General features: G+C 45.5%; 1 protein-coding gene across 3 annotated transcripts in view; it reads left to right on the top strand.

The window, feature by feature from the left end:
* The first annotated feature begins 5,744 nt into the window (after nt 1-5,744).
* Nucleotides 5,745-22,423, top strand: part of UACA (uveal autoantigen with coiled-coil domains and ankyrin repeats) — a 72,507-nt gene continuing 55,828 nt past the window's right edge. For all 3 annotated transcript variants that reach the window (XM_073304516.1, XM_073304518.1, XM_073304514.1), the window contains exon 1: nt 5,745-5,869. In XM_073304516.1, the coding sequence (XP_073160617.1) occupies nt 5,810-5,869 (60 nt within the window). In that variant the 5' untranslated portion in view covers nt 5,745-5,809. The remainder of the gene's footprint in view (nt 5,870-22,423) is intronic.

Raw genomic sequence — 22,423 nt, 5'->3', positions numbered from 1 at the left:
TAAGTGAATAGGAAGCATGAAGGGGCATACGCATGTTTAGCATTTCTGGCATGTAAATACCTTGCAATGCCTGCTACAAAAGTGCCATGCGAATGCCTGTTCTCACTTTCAGGTGACATTGTAGATAAGAACAGGTTTCAGAGTAACAGCCGTGTTAGTCTGTATTCGCAAAAAGAAAAGGAGGACTTGTGGCACCTTAGAGACTAACCAATTTATTGGAGCATAAGCTTTCATGAGCTACAGCTCACTTCATCCGATGAAAGCTTATGCTCAAATAAATTGGTTAGTCTCTAAGGTGCCACAAGTACTCCTTTTCTTTTTGCGAATACAGACTAACACGGCTGTTACTCTGAAACCTGTCCATTTATTTGAGCATAAGCTTTCGTGAGCTACAGCTCACTTCATCGGATGCATACTGTGGAAAGTACACAAGATCTTTTTATACACACACACCATGAAAAAAATGGGTTTTTACCACTACAAAAGGTTTTCTCTCCCCCCCCCCACTCTCCTGCTGGTAATAGCTTATCTAAAGTGATCACTCTCCTTACAATGTGTATGATAAACAAGGTGGGCCATTTCCAGCACAAATTCAGGGTTTAACAGGAACGTCTGGGTGGGGAGGGGTAGGAAAAAACAAGGGGAAATAGGTTACCTTGCATAATGACTTAGCCACTCCCAGTCTCTATTCAAGCCTAAGTTAATTGTATCCAATTTGCAAATGAGTTCCAATTCAACAGTCTCTCGCTGGAGTCTGGTTTTGAAGTTTTTCTGTTGTAATATCGCAACTTTCGTGTCTGTAAAAAGTTTGGGACTTAGAACCCACCTGTTTCTCAGAGCAGCCTCTTGGAAGTGTTTTATACTGAACAACTCAAAAGCTGCTTGATTTTATTCTGACTCATTTTAGCATGGGGCAGAAATTTTGCTAGTTTGAGACTAGGCAGCGCATTGTGGAAGACTAGATTCAAGAGTGGCCATGAGGGGCTCTTTTTCACTGTCTGTTTATGCAGGTACTTATGTGACCTTCATCACCATAACATCTGAACACCTTCTCTGAGCTGTTGATGCTCAGGCGTGCTGTGGGAATGAGCTATTTAGGCTCCGTAGCCCTGTCTAAGCTAAGGAAGCTTTCCATTACTGTTGATATCTTTACATCTCCACTGATGTAAGCAACATTGGGAGCTCTAGTACAGAAGGGCTGTCGGTTGCTGCTGGCATTTTTATCATCACATCAAATGTAGACTTGTTGTGAGCAGGGTTAGATGAGGTGCTTAAAACACTGGCAGCAGCCAATAGCTTGCAACACTGGGACTCTCAAGACTGGTGGTAGCAGCCATGGGAAATGTCTGTGCAGACAAGAGTACAAAGGAAAGCTATGGCTCTTTTATTGCACAAGTGCCTCTGGCTGGCTGACTCAGTGTGGCAATGAAGAAAAGCAGGGTCTTTGTGTTTGTGACAATCTCATGGAGTGCGGGACTAGAGGTGTCCATACAAGACAGAATGATGGTTTCTAAAAGAAAGGGACAGGGACTTCCTTGAGAATCCACTTTTTATTAGGCTGGTAGATGGGGGTGAGGAGAAACTTTGAGTGCGCAAGAAGAGAGGCAAAGACTGAAAATCTGCCATTTGGCCTGAAGTGCTCATGTTCCAAGAGGAGTGTAAACTCTGTACAAAGTCTAGAGTGGATTCCTGTAAAACAGGGCCAGACCTGGATATAAGAATTGCCTTTCAATAATGTGGCCAAGAAAGTGGCAAAGCTTTATTTCATTGAATAGGATGCTGCTACCTCTGTCACATGTGTCTCCTGAAGATTTTGTTCCTTTAACCTAAAACAACATACAATCAATATACGTCCAATGTGTGGGCGTCACTGTTCCAAAATTCTCTGTGTTCTTTAACCCAGTTGAGTAAAACATTAATTCATTTGTGTATAGGTATCTCCAAAGACAATCAACTACTCTTCCAGCCAAGCAAAGGCTTGTTTGGCACAAACTGATTGATTGATTGTCTGCGAAGATATCTGAGTTGTAGAATAAAAGGTGTATTCAAATGGCTTAAGGAACTGTTTGGGAGATTTTGGGAGCAGGGAGCGCTGTCCCACGCTGTGCTGTCTAAATCTACCTAACAGGGTACTGTCAGGCTGAGCTAGACCCCACATTTCTATTGGGTATGACTAAGGTTTTACAAAACTGAACATCGATCACAGTCGTTATAGGTGGAAATGAATGGTGCCCTGCAGTTCTAACCCAAAACTTCACAGCATAGTCCTACTGTGTGTGATGGGCTGAGAGCGATGTGAAATAGTTCATGCTGAACGCAGCTGTGCCAAAAAACGCCCTCCCTGATTTTGCAAAAAGAAAAGGAGTACTTGTGGCACCTTAGAGACTAACCAATTTATTTGAGCATGAGCTTTCGTGAGCTACAGCTCACTTCATCAGATGTTTACCGTGGAAACTGCAGCAGACTTTATATACACACAGAAATCATGAAACAATACCTCCTCCCACCCCACTGTCCTGCTGGTAATAGCTTATCTAAAGTGATCAACAGGTGGGCCATTTCCAGCACAAATCCAGGTTTTCTCACCCTCCACCCCCCCACACAAATTCACTCTCCTGCTGGTGCTAGCCCATCCAAAGTGACAACTCTTTACATAATCAAGTCGGGCTATTTCCTGCATAGATCAAGGTTTTCTCACATCCCCCCCACCCCCATACACACACAAACTCACTCTCCTGCTGGTAATAGCTCATCTAAACTGACCATTCTCCAGGTTTAAATCCAAGTTAAACCAGAACATCTGGGGGGGGGGGGGGGTAGGAAAAAACAAGAGGAAACAGGCTACCTTGCATAATGACTTAGCCACTCCCAGTCTCTATTTAAGCCTAAATTAATAGTATCCAATTTGCAAATGAATTCCAATTCAGCAGTTTCTCGCTGGAGTCTGGATTTGAAGTTTTTTTGTTTTAAGATAGCGACCTTCATGTCTGTGATTGCGTGACCAGAGAGATTGAAGTGTTCTCCGACTGGTTTATGAATGTTATAATTCTTGACATCTGATTTGTGTCCATTTATTCTTTTACGTAGAGACTGTCCAGTTTGACCAATGTACATGGCAGAGGGGCATTGCTGGCACATGATGGCATAGATCACATTGGTGGATGTGCAGGTGAACGAGCCTCTGATAGTGTGGCTGATGTTATTAGGCCCTGTGATGGTGTCCCCTGAATAGATATGTGGGCACAATTGGCAACGGGCTTTGTTGCAAGGATAAGTTCCTGGGTTAGTGGTTCTGTTGTGTGGTATGTGGTTGTTGGTGAGTATTTGCTTCAGGTTGCGGGGCTGTCTGTAGGCAAGGACTGGCCTGTCTCCCAAGACTTGTGAGAGTGTTGGGTCATCCTTTAGGATAGGTTGTAGATCCTTAATAATGCGTTGGAGGGGTTTTAGTTGGGGGCTGAAGGTGACGGCTAGTGAGAGATCCACTTCCTGGACACTACAGTGCTAATAAACAATGGCCACATAAACACCACCCTATACCGTAAACCTACTGACCGCTATTCCTACCTGCATGCCTCCAGCTTTCACCCTGACCACACCACACGATCCATCGTCTACAGCCAAGCTCTGCGATACAACCGCATTTGCTCCAACCCCTCAGACAGAGACAAACACCTACAAGATCTCTGTCAAGCTTTCTTACAACTACAATACCCACCTGCAGAAGTAAAGAAACAGATTGATAGAGCCAGAAGAGTTCCCAGAAGTTACCTACTACAGGACAGGCCTAACAAAGAAAATAACAGAACGCCACTAGCCGTCACCTTCAGCCCCCAACTAAAACCCCTCCAACGCATTATTAAGGATCTACAACCTATCCTAAAGGATGACCCAACACTCTCACAAGTCTTGGGAGACAGGCCAGTCCTTGCCTACAGACAGCCCCGCAACCTGAAGCAAATACTCACCAACAACCACATACCACACAACAGAACCACTAACCCAGGAACTTATCCTTGCAACAAAGCCCGTTGCCAATTGTGCCCACATATCTATTCAGGGGACACCATCACAGGGCCTAATAACATCAGCCACACTATCAGAGGCTCGTTCACCTGCACATCCACCAATGTGATCTATGCCATCATGTGCCAGCAATGCCCCTCTGCCATGTACATTGGTCAAACTGGACAGTCTCTACGTAAAAGAATAAATGGACACAAATCAGATGTCAAGAATTATAACATTCATAAACCAGTCGGAGAACACTTCAATCTCTCTGGTCACGCAATCACAGACATGAAGGTCGCTATCTTAAAACAAAAAAACTTCAAATCCAGACTCCAGCGAGAAACTGCTGAATTGGAATTCATTTGCAAATTGGATACTATTAATTTAGGCTTAAATAGAGACTGGGAGTGGCTAAGTCATTATGCAAGGTAGCCTGTTTCCTCTTGTTTTTTCCTACCCCCCCCCCCCCCAGATGTTCTGGTTTAACTTGGATTTAAACCTGGAGAATGGTCAGTTTAGATGAGCTATTACCAGCAGGAGAGTGAGTTTGTGTGTGTATGGGGGTGGGGGGGATGTGAGAAAACCTTGATCTATGCAGGAAATAGCCCGACTTGATTATGTAAAGAGTTGTCACTTTGGATGGGCTAGCACCAGCAGGAGAGTGAATTTGTGTGGGGGGGTGGAGGGTGAGAAAACCTGGATTTGTGCTGGAAATGGCCCACCTGTTGATCACTTTAGATAAGCTATTACCAGCAGGACAGTGGGGTGGGAGGAGGTATTGTTTCATGATTTCTGTGTGTATATAAAGTCTGCTGCAGTTTCCACGGTAAACATCTGATGAAGTGAGCTGTAGCTCACGAAAGCTCATGCTCAAATAAATTGGTTAGTCTCTAAGGTGCCACAAGTACTCCTTTTCTTTTTGCGAATACAGACTAACACGGCTGTTCCTCTGAAACCTCCCTGATTTTGTTTCTGGAAGTAAATGTAAAGGGGGGGGGGAATCTAGTGTTCTCTTTCACCATGGTTAGGATTCTTGGGGGATGAGGCTGTTTTTCGGTTTATTTTAGGCAAATTATGGCTCAGTTTTGCTCTGATTAGCTTCGCTGGAAAGTCAGGGGAAAGGCTCCCCCTGTCTCCCGTGGGCCTTGCACGAGCACAAAGCCACGTTTAAAACAATCAGCCTTGAATCAGGGCCAACCCCCCTTGTTCTGTCCCCTGCAATGCTGCAGCCTGGACCATGCAAAGCCCTGGGCAGCAAGCGGGGGTTCTGAGTGTACCCCTAAGCCCCAGGCCGCGGGTGATGCTGGCGGAGCTAGCCTCCCAGCCACAAAGGGTGATTCTGGGGTGGGGGGGGGTCTAGGATGTACCCCCGGCAAGGGGGCTTTCTGGGGTGGGGGCTGCTGGGGCGCCCCAGGCAGGCCCTGTGCAGAGGGGCTGCTGGGCCCCTATGCATCTATACAGCCCCCTGGCAGTGCAGGGAGCAGCCCCCCCCCCCCCGCCTGCCCAGTGAGTGCTGGGGCGCTGCCGCGGGCTCCCCCTGGCGGCCCGCGCTCGGGCCCTGCGGCGGCCACGGGGGCGGGGCGCTGAGCAGCCAGGTGAGCGGGCCCCGCCCCCGCCCAGGTGAGGCTCGCCCCCCCACCTTTCCCCAAAGGGAAGTCCCGCCCCCGCGCTCCGTTCCCATTGGCGAGCGCGCCCGCGCCGGCGGCCGGCGATTGGGTGCGGCGGGCGGAGGGGCGGCCCCGCTGGAGCCGCCGAGCCTGGCTCCGTCCCGCTCGGCGGCAGAGCGAGCCGCGGCCGCGCCATGAAGAGCCTCAAGTCCCGGCTGAAGAAGCAGCACGAAGCGTCGGTGGGCGGGGGCGCGGTGAGTTCCCGCCTCAGCGCGCGCGCGCGCGGGGGGGGCCGTGACCTGACCGGGGCTGGGGGCTGCGGGGGGCGGGGAGTTGGGCGCGGAGTGGGGGGGGCCACGAGGGGGTGTGGGGGGGCGGCACGAGGCGGTGTGGGGCACGAGTGGGGGGGCACGAGGGGGTGTGGGGGGGCGGCACGAGGCGGAGTGGGGGGGCACGAGGGGGTGTGGGGGGGCGGCACGAGGCGGTGTGGGGCACGAGGGGGTGTGGGGGGGCACGAGGGGGTGTGGGGGGGGCGGCACGAGGGGGTGGAGGGCACGAGGGGGTGTGGGGGCGGCGGCACGAGGCGGTGTGGGGCACGAGTGGGGGGCACGAGGGGGTGTGGGGGCGGCGGCACGAGGCGGTGTGGGGCACGAGTGGGGGGCACGAGGGGGTGTGGGGGCGGCGGCACGAGGCGGTGTGGGGCACGAGTGGGGGGCACGAGGGGGTGTGGGGGGCGGCGGCACGAGGCGGAGTGGGGCACGAGTGGGGGGCACGAGGGGGTGTGGGGGCGGCGGCACGAGGCGGTGTGGGGCACGAGTGGGGGGCACGAGGGGGTGTGGGGGCGGCGGCACGAGGCGGTGTGGGGCACGAGTGGGGGGGTGTGGGGGCGGCGGCACGAGGCGGTGTGGGGCACGAGTGGGGGGCACGAGGGGGTGTGGGGGCGGCGGCACGAGGCGGTGTGGGGCACGAGTGGGGGGGCACGAGGGGGTGTGGGGGCGGCGGCACGAGGCGGTGTGGGGCATGAGTGGGGGGCACGAGGGGGTGTGGGGGCGGCGGCACGAGGCGGTGTGGGGCACGAGTGGGGGGGGTACGAGGGGGTGTGGGGGGGCGGCACGAGGCGGTGTGGGGGATGAGTGGGGGGAGTCGCGGGGCAGTGGCGGGGGATGAGTGGGGGGGTCGTGGGGCAGTGGCGGGGTGTGGGGCAGTGGCGGGGGAGGGGTGTGCCGTGCCGTGCCGTGGGGGGTGTGTGTGTGATGGAATTCTCTGTCCACCCCCAGCTCTCCAGAGCCAGCCTGCTGTATTCCGTAGCTTCTCTTAAAGCTTATGTGCCCTGTCAGTGGGTTTTTATCTCCCAGGAAATGTGTGTATACTGTACACTTGGGAATGTGGCTTATTGGAAAGAGGTGTGGAAATACTCCGAAATACTGCCCTCACGTTTGTACAACTGTGCTCTGGAAGCTTGCTTGGTATAATGCTAATTCTTCTCTGTCTCACAGTACCACGTTTAACGCCGTTACAAAATACATACGTTCAGAAGTGTCTTTAAGCTTGACGTATAATGTATAGACTTGCACTGTCTTATGGTAGTCATTAGAAGTCATCTGTTACAGTCGTATTCTTTGCTTTTTCAGAGCAAGTCTAACATGGTGATACTTAAATGTTAAGAAATGCTTTAGTAAATCACCACACTGATATTCAGTAATTGACAATTTTGAGGGAAAATAGGAAGATACAGGATTTTGGTCAATTACCCTCCCACCCTCAAATAAATGTGATTCATTTACCGCAACAAGATATTTTTGTAAAGTTGAGATTATTTTGATATATGACAGTAAATTGCTTTTGCTGAGATTATGAAACATTGAGGATCACGACTGAACAGAAACTAACTTTCTGAGAAGGAACTGAGTGATTTGAATGGCTATTGCTAGGGTGATTTGGCATGCAGAAACAAAGAAGTTCATATTCATGGTCAAATGTAGATGGGAGGAGATGCTGATGATATGGTGTACAGCGTGAGTTTTGGATGGGTGTCGGTATGCCACAAAATCGAGGTGTGTAGTGGGTATTAGTTATTAAATTGTTGGTGTGTAATTTTGAGATAATTAGGCCTTGAAATATTTACCAGGTACATACCAAACTCTAGCTTGTAAGTTTACTATGGAAAAACTTTGTGTGGGTGGCTGTTAATACAAGTAAAGAGAAATGCCTTGGAGAATTCCAGGCCCTGTTCCTAACTGCTGTGGGAGGGAAGATAGTGGGAATCCTGCTGAGATGCTGTCCCAGGATCCATCTTGGGAGCGTGCTCTCTTTCTCTCTCTCTCTCTCTCTTTTTTTTTTTTTTTGCATTAGATTTTGGCTAGTAGGTGTCCAATAAATTCCAAGCTCCCCCACCCTCATCTAGCCCCTGGAAGGCAGAAAGGTACTTCCTTTCAACCCCTTGTTTCCTAAGCCTTTTTCTCCAGGTAAGATCTCTCACACAGCTTCTATATTTTTGGTCGGTAGTTCTTCCTGAGTAGCCTCTATGCATGGATCTGGTGCTTTTCATAACTTTCTCAAGCAGTCGCAGAGTGAAATTGACAGAATTAGTGTCAATTCCTTTGCAGTCTGTATAAAGTTCTGAATAAGGGATGTTATCCAGTTTTGTTAACTTCTTGATGCTGTTGCTGCTTGGGAAAGCTTTAAGCAGTCCATTCAGTCACATGAATGGACTCAGATCATACTCAGGTGAACAATGCTGCTGTGTTTCACAATTGGGAGGTTAAGTTTGTAGCTGTAGGATCTAGAAACTTCTTAAAATAAAAAGCTAAATTCTACATAAATTGAGGGCTTTGCGCACCATCTGCCACCTCTTGTCAAGGAAAGTGCCTTATTCACCGATGGTAAATTGATTTTTTTTTAAAGTTCTCAAGATGTATGTCACCTTATAGATGTCAGTTGCTCATGCTTAGAGGTGGTCACAGCAGCATTCAACCCTAAATATTCTACATTCTTGAGATTCCAACATGTACTGATGCTGTAAATGTCTTTGGGTGGTCCAGTTACTGTTGAGGTACTGCATTCTTGCAAGTTACACTAGGCGTTCAATGAAGATACTCATCCTCATTTTGGAACAAATGAAATGCAAAAGATTACTTGTGCATCAAGAAACACCAATGGCTGCTGAATCATCTCTGAATTAGAGGTGACACAGAGGTTGTGTATTATTCATTCCATCAAGTTTCTTTTTGTCAAAGTTATACTCTTGGGGACTGAAAGTTTTTTCTGGTATTATTTAGACTTCTTGTACTCGTATTATATGCTAATAGTTATTACAGCATCGTACACAGATTTTATAATTTTAGAGTGCTCTACAAATATAACCACATGTGCCCAGTCCCAGTGAGAAATATGACTGCACAACACTTCAGGAGAAAAAAGGGGAGGGGATTATTAATGAGGGTGGAATGCTGGAGGAGGTTGGTTAGAGGGGAGGAGAGTTTGTAGGGATAAGGAGGAGCATGATCATAAAGCTTAGTGTGGGAGGGAAAAGGGAGGAGTAAAGTGGGAGGACTGGGTAGTGGGTAGGAAACAAGGAGGAATGTCATTGCGATAATGTAGTAATTTAATGTCTTTCATAATGGAAAGCATGGAGCAAGCTTTGACGTCACAGTCCTCCAGTCTAGTTTTGTGTTATTTCTCACTTTAAATAAAGCAATCTCTTGCATAGGCTCTGTGAATTATTTTTTTTATCGTTTTAGCATCTGTTGACTTAGCCAGGATCGGAATACTTTACTATGCAGTTTCAGAAGTGGTGTGTCAAGCAAATGATTTTTTCATTAAATCATGTAGTTTAGAAGTACTATAGCCACTAGCAACTAAAACTTTCTCTTTAGAGTTAAGTTGTCATTCTAGTAGTTGTGCAATCTGAATCAGTTCTGGTCAATATTGTTTATATGACTTCAAAGTACATTAAGGCTATCTTTTGCTATTATGTTATGTTGCAGTCTTTTTGTTTCCACAATTCATATATTTATAATATATTAAAATTTCATTAAAATTTTTTGTTCAGTCTTGTAAAACTTACTTTATTTTGTGGCTAAATTGAAAATAGTGTGTGTTATTGAGACCTAGCCACTATATTTTAGGTGGAAAACTAATATTTGTTGAAAATATCTCAACAAGGCTGACTTAAATATCCCTTTAGCATTGTATTTTTGGAAATACTTCAACATGCCGGTCTATTCTAAATAATTTGTATTGATATGCTAGAAATGAGTGGACAACTTCTTAAAAATTAATTTAAAAACAGAAGCTTTAAACACATTGCCCGATAGGGCAGTGTGGATGGCAAATGCAACTTAACTTGTACAAATGTAAGGTAATGCTTATTGACAAAAATAGCATAACCTTCACATGCGTACTGATGGGCTCTGGAGTTTCAGGGGTGAAAAGCTGTAGGAGATCCTCTGGAAAGGTCACTGACATCATGCAATAGAAGTTAAGAACATATAGGATGCTTGGACGTGTTTAAGAGAAACTACTTAAATTATATCGAGTGGTGTTATGTCCACATCTGGTTCCAGTTGTCTGCCACACTTGAAAGATTTAGTGGAGACTGAGAATGTCTGTAGAGTAGGACATCAAAGATGGTTAGAAACTACTGAAATCTGCACATATGAAATTTCAATAACCTACATTATTTAAAGGAGAAGAATTTGAGGGGACTCTGAAAGATTCCAAATTAGGGGCATATTAAAAACGAATTACTTTAACTCACTCTGTAATATAAGACTGGAGAAAATAGTTGGGGGAGAGGAAGAAATAATCAAAATTAAACTACATTCAGAACTCATAGAAAGAAATGTTACTTTGTTCATTGCACAGTCTGAGAATTCATTACTGTGGATGGTCAAGATTTATATTCTGCATAGAATGTTGAAAAAGAGGTGGATGGATAATTATATGACCACTGACAGTGGTCGCTATCCAAAATGAGATGTGTAGTTTTTTTGTGTTTTTTAAGTATTCTTGTCTAGAGGAGTCAGGAAAAAAAAAATCCTACCTTGCTATGTAACTCTCCACTATTGTCTTGGTGCACTGAGGTTTTTTTGTCTTCCTCAGAATCATTAGGCATTTGTCATTGCTAGACGCAAAATACTGGAATAAGTATTGTGTGTCCTATCTGATATGGTGTGATGTCCTATCTGATATGGTAAACCCCCGTCAACCTTTAATCCAGTTGTCCAGATGCTATCACAGATCTTAATTCTTAGCAGCACATTAATATAGTAAGAGTAAGTGCCAACAATTTTTGTTATTGATAATTGGTTCTGATAATTTCTGAGAACAAATTGTGTCATGTTTACTCCAAAATGAAATGGAGGGGTGAAGCTGCTAATACATATGGTTTTAGGCTGATGTTTTAAAAATTGCTTTCTCCTCACCTTCATATTTAAAATCCAGAATAAGCAGAATCCTGAACGAGGCATGGAGGGAGCAATTCTCAAGACTCTGTCAAAGATTTTGGTATGGTGGCTATTGTCTGAAATTAAGATGGGCTCTTTTACAAACCTATTTCTACTAAAATAGCTTTCTGCATTAATCCAAATAATACATTATTAAACTGTAGTCTCTGAGCAACCTCTGTAGTTAGTAACAGATAAATGTTCCTAAAGTTATATGTTATGAGGATGTTGCTGTAGTCTATTATATAAATGACTTTTCCTCCACATTTCTTTATATAAGGAGTGGAACTCCTCTTTATCCATGGCTGATAGTAAAATGACTGAGTGCAATTACACATTCGGATCTGATCACTCTTGTATTGGTATCAGAACTGAAGTATGTTGTAACCCTCTGGATTAGCTAGTCAGTTAGCAATGATATGCATCTATCTGAGGCCCTGTCTACACTATAAAAATATACCATAATGGGTATAGCAATAATGTATTATGGCATGGTTTATTTCTGCCATTGTGGACTGCAAAAATAAATGGTAGAACCATGCTTGAGAATCATGTTTTTAGTTCGGTCAAAACCTTGTTAGATGTGGCCTTTTTAAATTCAGATTTCTGCTGTTGCTGGCTTCGGTGAGAGCTAGAATGTAGGTAAGGGGCTGGCCATCAGCATTTTAACCTTTGTGTTGTCTAATCCTGCTTGTTAAAAGCATGTCTTGACAACATGGTGATTAAAACGCTCATGACCATTCAACACTCATGCTCCCATTGTTGCTGGCAGCGGTAAGAAATCTGAGGAAAAGTTCAGGGTAGACGCAGGCTAATGCAGGGGCTCTCAGGACAAATTTTTTGGTGGCCTCAGAGTGTGGCTACCAACTCTTGCTGGTGGCCGCTCTCACACTTTTTCCTAAAATACTTAATTAGCTTTAGGAAAAACAAATAAATATGCGCAAACACACATCCACATCATTGTAATTTATTTATTGCTAGCTAGTAAGTCTGTTGTGAAAAGTGATATTAACAAACATACAAGTATCACTTTTCACAGCAGACTTACTCAGCCCTGGCAAGCCTGGGGACAAATTAAGCCCTGGATGGGGATTTGGGGGAGGCAGCAGGGGCCAGGGACTATGGGGATGGGTGGGTGGGGGGCCAGGAAAGCAGCAGGGGGCTGGACCCTGAAGTCCCAGAGCCTGAAGCCCCATGGCCAGGGGACGGGGCCTGGGCATGGATCCTGAAGCCATGTGGCCGGAGCCTGGGACCTGCTGCCGTGCAGCCAGTGCCTGCGGATGGAGCCTGAAGCCCCACGGCCAGTGCCTGCTGCCCTGCCACCCCATGGCTGAAGCCCAAAGCCTGAGCCCCCAGCCCCTAGGAAGGTGGGGAAATCACGGGTTGCCTGCTCCTCCATTGTTCTCTCCAGAGAGGGTAAGGGCCTAATCCCTGCTGGTGGCTCCAGCAACCAACACCAAGGCGGTGCATCCAGGAGCAACAGGGAAGGGAAGTGAGGGGCCGCTACTTTACCCCCTCAGTCACAGTCCAGGAGGCTGTGGCCATAAGAAACACCCCGGGTGGCCGCATGCAAGAAACGCTGGGCTAATGTGGGTCCACCATGTTGTCTTCTGTCAAGACAGACCAGAACAAACACTGTTGTAATATGTTGTGGCTGATAAACTGACCTTCTACACAGTCAAAAAATAAACTATTTCTTTGTTCTTTCTTCTCATTCAACTAAACAGATTTATTGTGAGTGCTGTCCTGGTACTTGAGATGGCACAAATGGAGGAAGATGACTCCTGCCCTCAAATGTTTAGTTTAAATCAGAAACATGCAATACACTTAGACAAGATATGCATGTTGTCGGTAATATTGTAGATTCTAATACATCTTTAGAGGTGGATTATAATTAAAAAGCTTAGTGGAAGGAGTGTTTATTTTAATAGAATACTTATTGATTTCAGGAGCTCTAAAAGAGAAACAAATTAAATCAACAGACAAGCAAAAACTCATTGTAAAATATCATTGTTAACTCTTCAGCACGGTTACTCAGTAAGCACATAGTATTGTTTATCTGAGCTTTTTGACTAGGACTGGCAAAGTGCTTCCAGTTTGTTTGAACTCTTCTCTAAATTACATAAGAGTTAGCATTCATAAGGTGCTTTATAAACAAACGAGTCCTTGCAAAAGTTGTGAGGCAGGGAAGTATTGTCCCCAGATCTTCTTTTCTTGGTGGGTGAATGGGGTCACAGAGGGAGTCCGTAGCAGAGCCAGCCCTACGACGCAATAGTTCCTCCTTGAGCATGTACTCTAACCACTAGACTGCTGCCTTTGGTGACGGGAAGTAATAAAATCAGATTATTAAATTCTATGTAATATTTTCAAATGCTTCTTTTTCAATATGTGGAATTATACCAACTAACACCTGTCTGAGAATTTTTAATTTCAGACTGGAGGTTTGTCTACACTGGAAACACTGCAATGGCAGTGCTGTAGCAGTTGAATGTAGACACTACCTGTGCTGACGGGAGGGGTTCTCCTGTTGGTTTAGGTAATCTGCCTCCCCAAGAGGCAAGTAGCTAGGCCAATGTAAGAATTTTTCAATCAACCTAGTGCTTTCTATGCCGGGGGTTAGGTTGGCTTAACTATGTCACTCAGGTGTGGATTTTTCACACCCCTGAATGACGTACTAGGTCACCCTAACTTTTTAGTGTAGACCAGGCCTGAGGGCAGGTCTACAGTACCGCTTATGTCGATATAACTTACACTGGTCAGGGATGTGAAAAAGCCACCCCCTGAACGACGCAGGTTACAGCGACCTAAGTGCTGCCCACACCAGTGCTATGTCAGCGGGAGATGCTCTCCTGCTGACGTCGCTTCCGCCTCTCATGGAGGTGGAGTAATTTATGCCAACAGGAGAGCTGTCTTCCATTGGCATAGAGCGACTTCACCAGACACGCTACAGCGGCGCAGCTGCATCAGAGCAACTGTGCCATGTAGTGCTCCTAGTGTATACTAGCCCTCAGTCATCGCATTGCCATGAGCCCCGAGCGAGGGACAATGCGTTTGTGCATTGCCCCTGAGCAGACTGGAAGGCAGCTTGAGTGAGTCACACTCTGACTCCTGGTTTCTCTCTGCTTCATGGGGATGTGCCTTTTGCCAGTCTTGTACCTAGTGCCGTGTACTTCTCCCAGCACACCAGCTCTTACTCCCTGGTGTGGTCACGCAGACCAGGCCACAGCCTGATCCTTCATAAGCACTTCACATTTTTATGTAAAAATTCAACCAATATTAGTTTGCTCCCAGGCTATGTAGAAAGTCCTGGTAACGTCTCTCTTCACAGAGCCTAAATGGCTCAATCTATATCCTGTAGCTGAGACTCATTAGTATATATATATTTTTCTAAATACATAACTAAAGTATCCTCTATTGACAGGTGTATTAGAAAATGCTGTTATCTGTTCTATGCAGACTGGGAGACCGACTAAACCTGTCAATTGGCAGTAGGGGAGGTGTATTGTTCCACCTCTGAGGCCCCCAGATTTCATCTACCTCTCTAGCTTTAAGCCGGCAGAGTCCAGCTCCTCCCTACTGCAGAGCAAACTTTAAAGACGGGGGAGGGAGAAGGTTTAAAATCTCCTGGCTGTGAAGGTCTGCCTCTCCTGCCAGAGGATTCCCTTCCCCCTGAGTGGCTGGTACTCTGTCACCTCTGTTCAACCATGTGGAATGCAGCGTGGCAGAGAAGGGGAAAATCAGATGTCTCCTGCATCTCCCCTGCTGATTAATTACCTCCATGGCGTTCTGTGTGCCTCCAGTGCTCAGACAGAGTAGGGTTTCTAGCAGCCTCCCTTCCCAAGCAGGAGAGCCCCCAGGACACGGCGGCAGCAAAATCCCCTGAACCTGGCACAGATGAACACAGCAGCCCTGGGACCAGCAAGCAGCTGCTCCCTCCCCTCTCCATGTGGGGGAGCTTAGGTTGAACAAAGTGTCAAAGGGCCAGGGAAGCTTTCCACCCAACCCCTGGAGTCTGCATTCACAGCCCCACGGAGCAGCTGCCCGACACCTCCCCTGCACTGGTGGTGCCAGGAAGCTAATGAGAGGGATCCAGGGACAGAGCAAGGAGAGCCTGGTAACCTGCGCTCAGACCCAACCCCTCCGTCCGTTCTGCACCATGCATCCCCTCCAGCTCTTCAGTGGCTCATAGCTATTCTCTGCCAGCAATGTCAGCCCAGTAGCGCCTCCCAGTGCGGCAAAATGGCCAAAGACTCCCTTTGTATGACGAGCTAGAGCCTTGTGGCCCTGGCCTAGGGTCAGCCTACCTCCAGGCCATGTCCAGGAATCTCACCTGAACAAAGCGTGGGATGCTGGGAAGCTCCCGTATGGGCCCAGTCCCACACAAACCCCCTTTTTCTCAAGGCACGAAAGCTGCTCAAAAAAGTAATCACAGGGTCCCTTCCCCACCTCCAGAGAACCATGAATCTGTGGGGAGCCCCAGACCCTCCACTTGTCCTGGGACGGGGTGCAGGGTTGCCAGAGAGACTCTTACCAGGCCCAGCTTCTGGACTGGTCAGGGGGCAAGGCCTCAGGGAAGAGGCGGAACAGTGGGCTGGGTCTTGGGAGGAAGAGAAAGGGTAGGGCCTCGGTTCCAGTGCTGGCAGCCCCCCTACTTTTACATAGGTTCTGGTGCTCTTCCATCTTCTGAAGAGTCTGAATCAATGGTTTCCTCGAGGAGGTGCTCTAAGGGTATGTCTGCACAGCAATAAAAGATCTGCAGCATGGCTGTGGCCAGCCTGGGTCAGCGAGCTTAGGCTGCAGGGTTAAAAAGTGCAGTGTGGATGTTCAGGCTGGGGCTGGAGCCCGGGCTCTGAAGTCCCATGAGAGGGGTAGGTCTCGGAGCCCAGGCTCCAGCCTGAGCTGGAATGTGTACACTGCAATTTTTTGCCCCCCCAGTTCGAGCCTTGTGACCCCATGTCAATTGACCCAGGCTCTAAGAGTCACAGCTGTGGGCTGTTTATTGCAGGGTGGGTGTACCCTAAGAGTCACAAAGTGAAATCTGTTTCCCTCAAAACTCTGTAAATCTGCAGAGTGCAGATAATTCTCAGCATCTAATTCCCCTGTTTACCTTTATGAAGTGCAACAGGGCAGGCATTCTTCAGTAACTGCTCACCCTCACAGAGTGCAGCATTGGCAATTCAGTGTTGAAAAGACCATGCTATAGATATGTGCTGTTTCCTGTAGGCATGCATACACACAGCCCCACAGTAGGAATTCTCTGTGCTTAGGAGAGGAAGGCCAACTCTCCAAATCAGAGCTAAAAACTAAAATAATAAAATTATTAAAGAAACAAAAAACCATGTGCACAGAGAACAGATTTTCAGGAAAACTCTGAGTATTGTGAGCTACATTTGAGATCTACAGATTCCTTAGTCAAGCTATGGCTATATATCCCTCCTAATACACCCTGGGAGTGTGTAATAGCAGGATAGGGATTTCCTGCCACACCTAAAGACTGGGAAAACATCAGGCAATATTATCAGCTGCCACTGCAGGTCGCCATGGCTTAACTATTGGGCTGTCATTTCCAGTTGTCATCAGGCCCTAATATCCTGGTTATTGCTCCCAGCTTCTGGTGCAGATTGCCCTGCCTCGGTACTGCCTCCACCTCCTTCCCCCAGCAGCTGGCTATGGAGTGATAAGTTGACAGCAGTTCAGATGCAGAAGAACTGGCAGGTAGTGAGGGGCTTCTTGGTCCACAATTTCTTTCTTTTACCCCGCCTCCATTCTGCAAGGCCAGAACATTCCTCGGCATGCACCAGTCAAAATTGATCTTGGTGTCACTGCTGAAGATGAATGAGCCTTTTTTTCCTGGTCATGAAGGACTCGTCATTTCTACTTAGGAAAATTTTTTGCCAGAAAGTGGCCTTCTCACTATACAGGCTCTTCACAGGCAACCAAGTCCAGGCAAGCATCACCTCAGCCCGAACCTTCAGGCATGAAAACTATTGAGGGCATCATGCCAACTACCTAGGGCATCAGACAAGACAAAAGAATATTGTCATCTGGCACCCTGAGTGCCCTTGCGTGCTCTTACAAGCAATGCCAACATGGGTGGGCAGTATTGCAAATACGGTCTCTCTCAAACTATTTTAAAAAAAGAGAAATTGTACGCCTAAGGGCTTCTGCTGGTGGAGGAGTCAGTGCATGCAGATAGCCGTCCTGGATCTCCTGTGAATGGGAGCTATTGAACCTATCCCTCCTCTTCCTGGGAGAAAAGGCCTTACTCTGTATTATTCCTAGTTAATCTAAAACAAGCCCAGAAGGCTACAAAGCACTTTCCAAAAGTATCAAACAGGTCCATTTAACAAAAATCAAGATGGACACCTTCAAATCCACACTAGCTGACGTCAATGGAAGGGCCTGCATGACTTCTATAGATGTGAAGGATGCCTGTCTTCGTATCCCAGTTTGACAGTCTCACAGTTGCTTCCTAAGCTTTGCTCTTGGAGCACATTACCAGTACAGGTCCTTGCCCTCTGGTTTAGCAACAGGGCTGGTAGTGTTACTAGTAGCTGTCAAAAGGAAGTGGTCTGTCTCTCACCTTTCCTGGGTGACCACCTTATCCAAGCCTCATCCAGAGTCAGTTGTACGCTCTACCACTGAGCAAGAAGGATGCTGCAGAGCCATGGTTATGTGAGAGTTCTGTGTATTCCCAATCTGAGTGGGGTTGGTCATTGTAATCTACTAAATTGTTTATTGCAGGAAAGACAGGAGAAGGGGAGAAATCTTACCAAAACAATCAACCTTTCAAGGGGAATTTCCATTCATATGCTTCTGTCTCTTCTTGGACCAGTTGTCTCCATGTGGATATTCTTAGGAAGTCTGTGCTCACATGAGGCAACTACAGAGCTTCCTCTTATCCCTGCCTAAACAATCTCTTATCCACCCCTCACAAAGGTGTCAGGCGTTCACATGGCACTTTTGTAGCTGGCATTGCAAGGTATTTACATGCCAGATATGCTAAACATTCGTATGTCCCATCTGGCATGTAAATACCTTTCAATGCTAGCTACAGAAGTACCATGCGAATGTCTGTTCTCACTTTCAGGTGACATTGTAAATAAGTAGCAGCCGGCATTATCTCCTGTAAATGTAAACAAACTTGTTTGTCTTAGCAATTGGCTGAGTGGACTTGTAGGCTCTAAAGTTTTACATTGTTTTGTTTTTGAGTGCAGTTTTTTTGTATATAATTCTAGGTTTGTAAGTTCATCTTTCATGATCGAGATTGCACTACAGTACTTGTATTAGGTGAATTGAAAAACACTACTTTGTTTTTACAGTGCAAATATTTGTAATAAAAATAAATATAAAGTGAGCACGGTACACTTTGTATTCTGTGGTGTTACTGAAATCAATATATTTGAAAATGTCCAAAACTGTTTAAAAAAATCAATAGTGCGATTAATCGCACTGTTAAACAAGAATAGAACACCATTTATTTAATCATTTGATAGCCTTAGATAGATTATTAGAAGGCTCAGTCATGCACTAAAATCTAGACAGTTTAAGGAACTGATCACAGAACTAATAATTAATGGTAGCGTATGTACAAGTGATCATGAGTTGATCACTTTTATAATGTGCAAACAGAATAAAATCCAGACCTCTGAGAGAGAGAGAGAGATTTTTTTGCATTAAAATGGTCAGTTTCACAAAGCTGCAAACAATCATGAACCAAATCAGCTGAAAGGAAGAATTTAATACAGAAAATGTGAGTAAGTGGAAGTTGTTTAAGAACACTTTGCTGGATGCCCTAAAAGCCACAATCCCACAATTGAAGAAGAAGGCCATATTGGTGGAAAAACTGACCTGGTTTGGAGTGGAAATGAAGGCAGCTGTAACAAATGGAGGAAATAGGAGATGATAGTAATGAATACAAATCAGAAGCTAGGAATTGTAGAAAATTGATAAAGGAAACAAAGGGACACGAGAAAGAAAGCTATGGCCAGCAGAGTTAAAGACAATAAGGAGTTTAAGTATATTAGGAACAAAAAGAATCCTAACAATGGTGTTGGTCCACTACTAGATGGAAATGGTACAATTATCAATAATAATGCAGAAAAGAAAGTGTTCAGTAAATATTTCTGTTTGGTATTTGGGGGAAAAACATGATATAGTTGTATCAGATGGTCAGAACACTATTTCCATTCCACTTGTATCTGAGGAAGATGTTAAACAGAAGCTACTAAAGTTAGACATTTTTAAATCAGTGGGTCCAGATAATTTGAATTCAAGACACTTTTCAATAATCTTGAAACACTGGGGAAGTTCCAGAAGATGAGAAGAAAACTAATGTTAATATCAATATTTAAAAAAGTTAATGGGATGACTCAGGTTATAGGCCTGTCAGTCTCACATTGATTCCGGTCAGGATAATTGAGTGGCTGATGCAGGACTCAATTAACAATTCTATTACCCTCCTTCAATTAATCCCAAATAACATAGGACCCCTTGCAGGGTCCCAGAGCTTGGGCCCAAGCCCAGATGTCTACACAGCAGGTTTTCAGCCCATGAGCCTGAGTACACTGATCCAGGCCAACGGCAGGGTTTTTATTCCAATGTAAACATTTCCTTACTGGTCTGTCTTGAAGCTTTAGTGTTCTCTCAAGCAGGGAGTGTCGTTATGCATAAATTCTTAGCTGAAAGAAAAAACAAAAATAGTGAACATTTTACATGTCTTATTTATCCAACCATTAGCAGATGTCTTAACTCATTATCCAATATTAATTACAGGGTGGAGATCTGCATTTAAAACATTCCAGTCTAAAACTCCACTGTAAATGTCAATTCCTCATTAAAATAGTTTGATGTTGTGAAAAACCAGAAGGCCTGAGAGTTTCTTTACCAGTGTGGGGGTAGGGAAGGGAACTAGCTGACACTGTTCTGTACTATGACAGAAAGAACAGCTGGCAAAATAGGAGTGTTTGAAACTTGTTTCCAGTGTCAGTTCTCATGACAATCTCAGTCTAACCTATTCCTCTTTAATCTCTTCAGCCCATACAAGAGAGTTTTTTAAACCAAACTTTTCATTATAATTTCTCTGTGTAAATTCACAGGTGAGTCTTTCCAATGTCAATTTTATGCAAAGGCAAACGTACTCTGACCTTTGCAAAGCATGCTGTTTATTGCCCTGTTCATATTATAAACTGATTGCTGACACTGAAAAAGCAGGTCTGCCACAATCTCAGCCTCTCTTGTGGTCCATCCCTTTCCCCTCTCAAATACAATATTGCAGGGGTTCTCAAACTTCATTGTACTGTGACCCTCTTCTGACAAGAAAAATTACTACAAGACCCAGGAGGGGGTTCCGAAACCTGAGCCCGCCTGAACCCTGCTGCCCTGGGTGGGGGACGGCCAAAGCCCAAACCCCATTGCCATGGGTTGGGGGACCTAAGCCGAAGGGCTTCAGCAACCTGAGCACCACTGCCCAGTGCTGAAGTCCTCATGAAAATGACAATCTGTAGTCTTTAAATAAATTAAATAAAATCAAGAGAAAGGGACAGGTAAGAGTATAGGAAAATGATACACTACAGCTAGTGTAGGATGGGACAAAATGCCACCTAGTCCTTGCTTAAATGGAAAATGTAGCTATTTACTCATGGTATAAAGTACTAACGAATGTACTAACGTCAAAACCTACAGTGCATTTGGATATTTATGCTTACCTGGCTTCCATATAATTTCTAATGAGAAAGTTGAGTGCAATCAGTTGAAAAGTCCATTGCACTGGTGTTGCCCATCTTCCTTAAATAAAGGGTTCTGTATGCTGACTTAAACGTATGCCAGAATGAGCTGGCAGAGAAGCCGAGGAACTGCTACCAAGCCCCAGAAGCATGCAAGTCTGGGCCAGCAAATAGGAGGAAGTAAGAGGATGTAAACAAATACCATTCATTTCTCATGGATATTAGCAACAAGTTGTAAAAAGGGTGGAATGTGATGAGATTTTAGTTTGAAGTTGATATTAGAAAAGGCTTTAAATAAAAAAATAACTGAAACACTGAGCACGTGCTTTATATGGGATCCAGACCCTGTGTGTTCTGGAACCTGCTGCAAAATTCACCCATTGTGGCAGAATTTGCTATAGCATCTGATGTCTTGAGTGGTTTTGTTGTCTTGAGTCTGCAGATGGCGTTAGCAGTAAGGGGTGTGAGCTACTCCTGCTCATCTCAATTCTGAAACGTCAAATGTCAACACTGCTAATTATTTCACCACTGACGGTTATAGTAGACACATCCTGTTCTGTATAGGTTCTTATTCTGTTCTGTAATATGGATTAATGTGCTTCTCCCACAATTCTTCCCAAAGGCCAAAAGTCCCATGTGTCCCCGTCTCTGCTCCTAAACGTCTAATTACCGTGCCTGTCCTGGCACACCCACCTGCCACTCCAATTTCTACAATGTACTCGTGGTGTGTTAACAATGATCTGTGGGGGGAAAACTGAAGAGATCATGGTACAGAAACAACATTGAATTTAATATCAAAACAACTGGGTACTACTATAGCAACTGCCTATTGTGGTGTTTTCTTATTTCACTCAGTAAAATGTCCATTTTAAAAAATGTACCTGAAAATGCTGCAGAATCCTCAGTCTGATGAATTGAAGAGCTACAGAAAACAGGGTCTTGTTTCAGAATTTAGATCCTTCTTGCTGCTGAATATCATTAGACATTGTTTATAGTGCTGCTCTTTTTTTGAAGATCATGAAACTTGCGAGATCATGAATCAGGCTTAATTTTACTTAGAAATCCCATCTCTTGCGATTAATTTGTGAGAGTTGGCATGTCTGGCAGTGTCCCAGTAGATAAGCAGCACTGCTCAGCGGGAAAAACAGTGTGCTGTTATACCCCAACAACAAATGGAAATGGGCTTGGGGAGCCACAATCTCTGAAGTTTGTAACACATTTCCTTCAACAATAGTTTTATTTAGAGAGGGGCAGTTTTCCTTCTGGAATGATTTAAAGGAAAAACAATGTTTATGGAACCTAGCAACAATTATGGAACCTAGCAACCTGTTACAGATCCCATAACATATCCCTTGTGTGCAAGGAAGAGCTATCAAAACTGGCAGACAGCTTTTCTATCCATGGACACAGTTACCAGGCTTTCCCTGCTATAGTGTCCAAAACCCACAATTTTAGCTGGGACTCTTGGGATCCCCTTTGCTGTATCATGGAGGCAGGTGGCAGTGTGAAAGAGCTTTTCTTGCAGATTTGACTTGCATCCTTGTGAATGAGGATTCATGTGCTTGCTCCATCTTGGAAACTGAACTTGGTAATTTTGAGTGATTCTAGCAGTACTGAGAGAGAGCAAAGGCCTTGC

The sequence above is a fragment of the Lepidochelys kempii genome, chromosome 10 (genome assembly GCF_965140265.1).
Source record: "Lepidochelys kempii isolate rLepKem1 chromosome 10, rLepKem1.hap2, whole genome shotgun sequence".
Lineage (NCBI taxonomy): Eukaryota > Metazoa > Chordata > Testudines > Cheloniidae > Lepidochelys > Lepidochelys kempii.
This window is presented reverse-complemented; position numbering and strand designations above follow the sequence as displayed.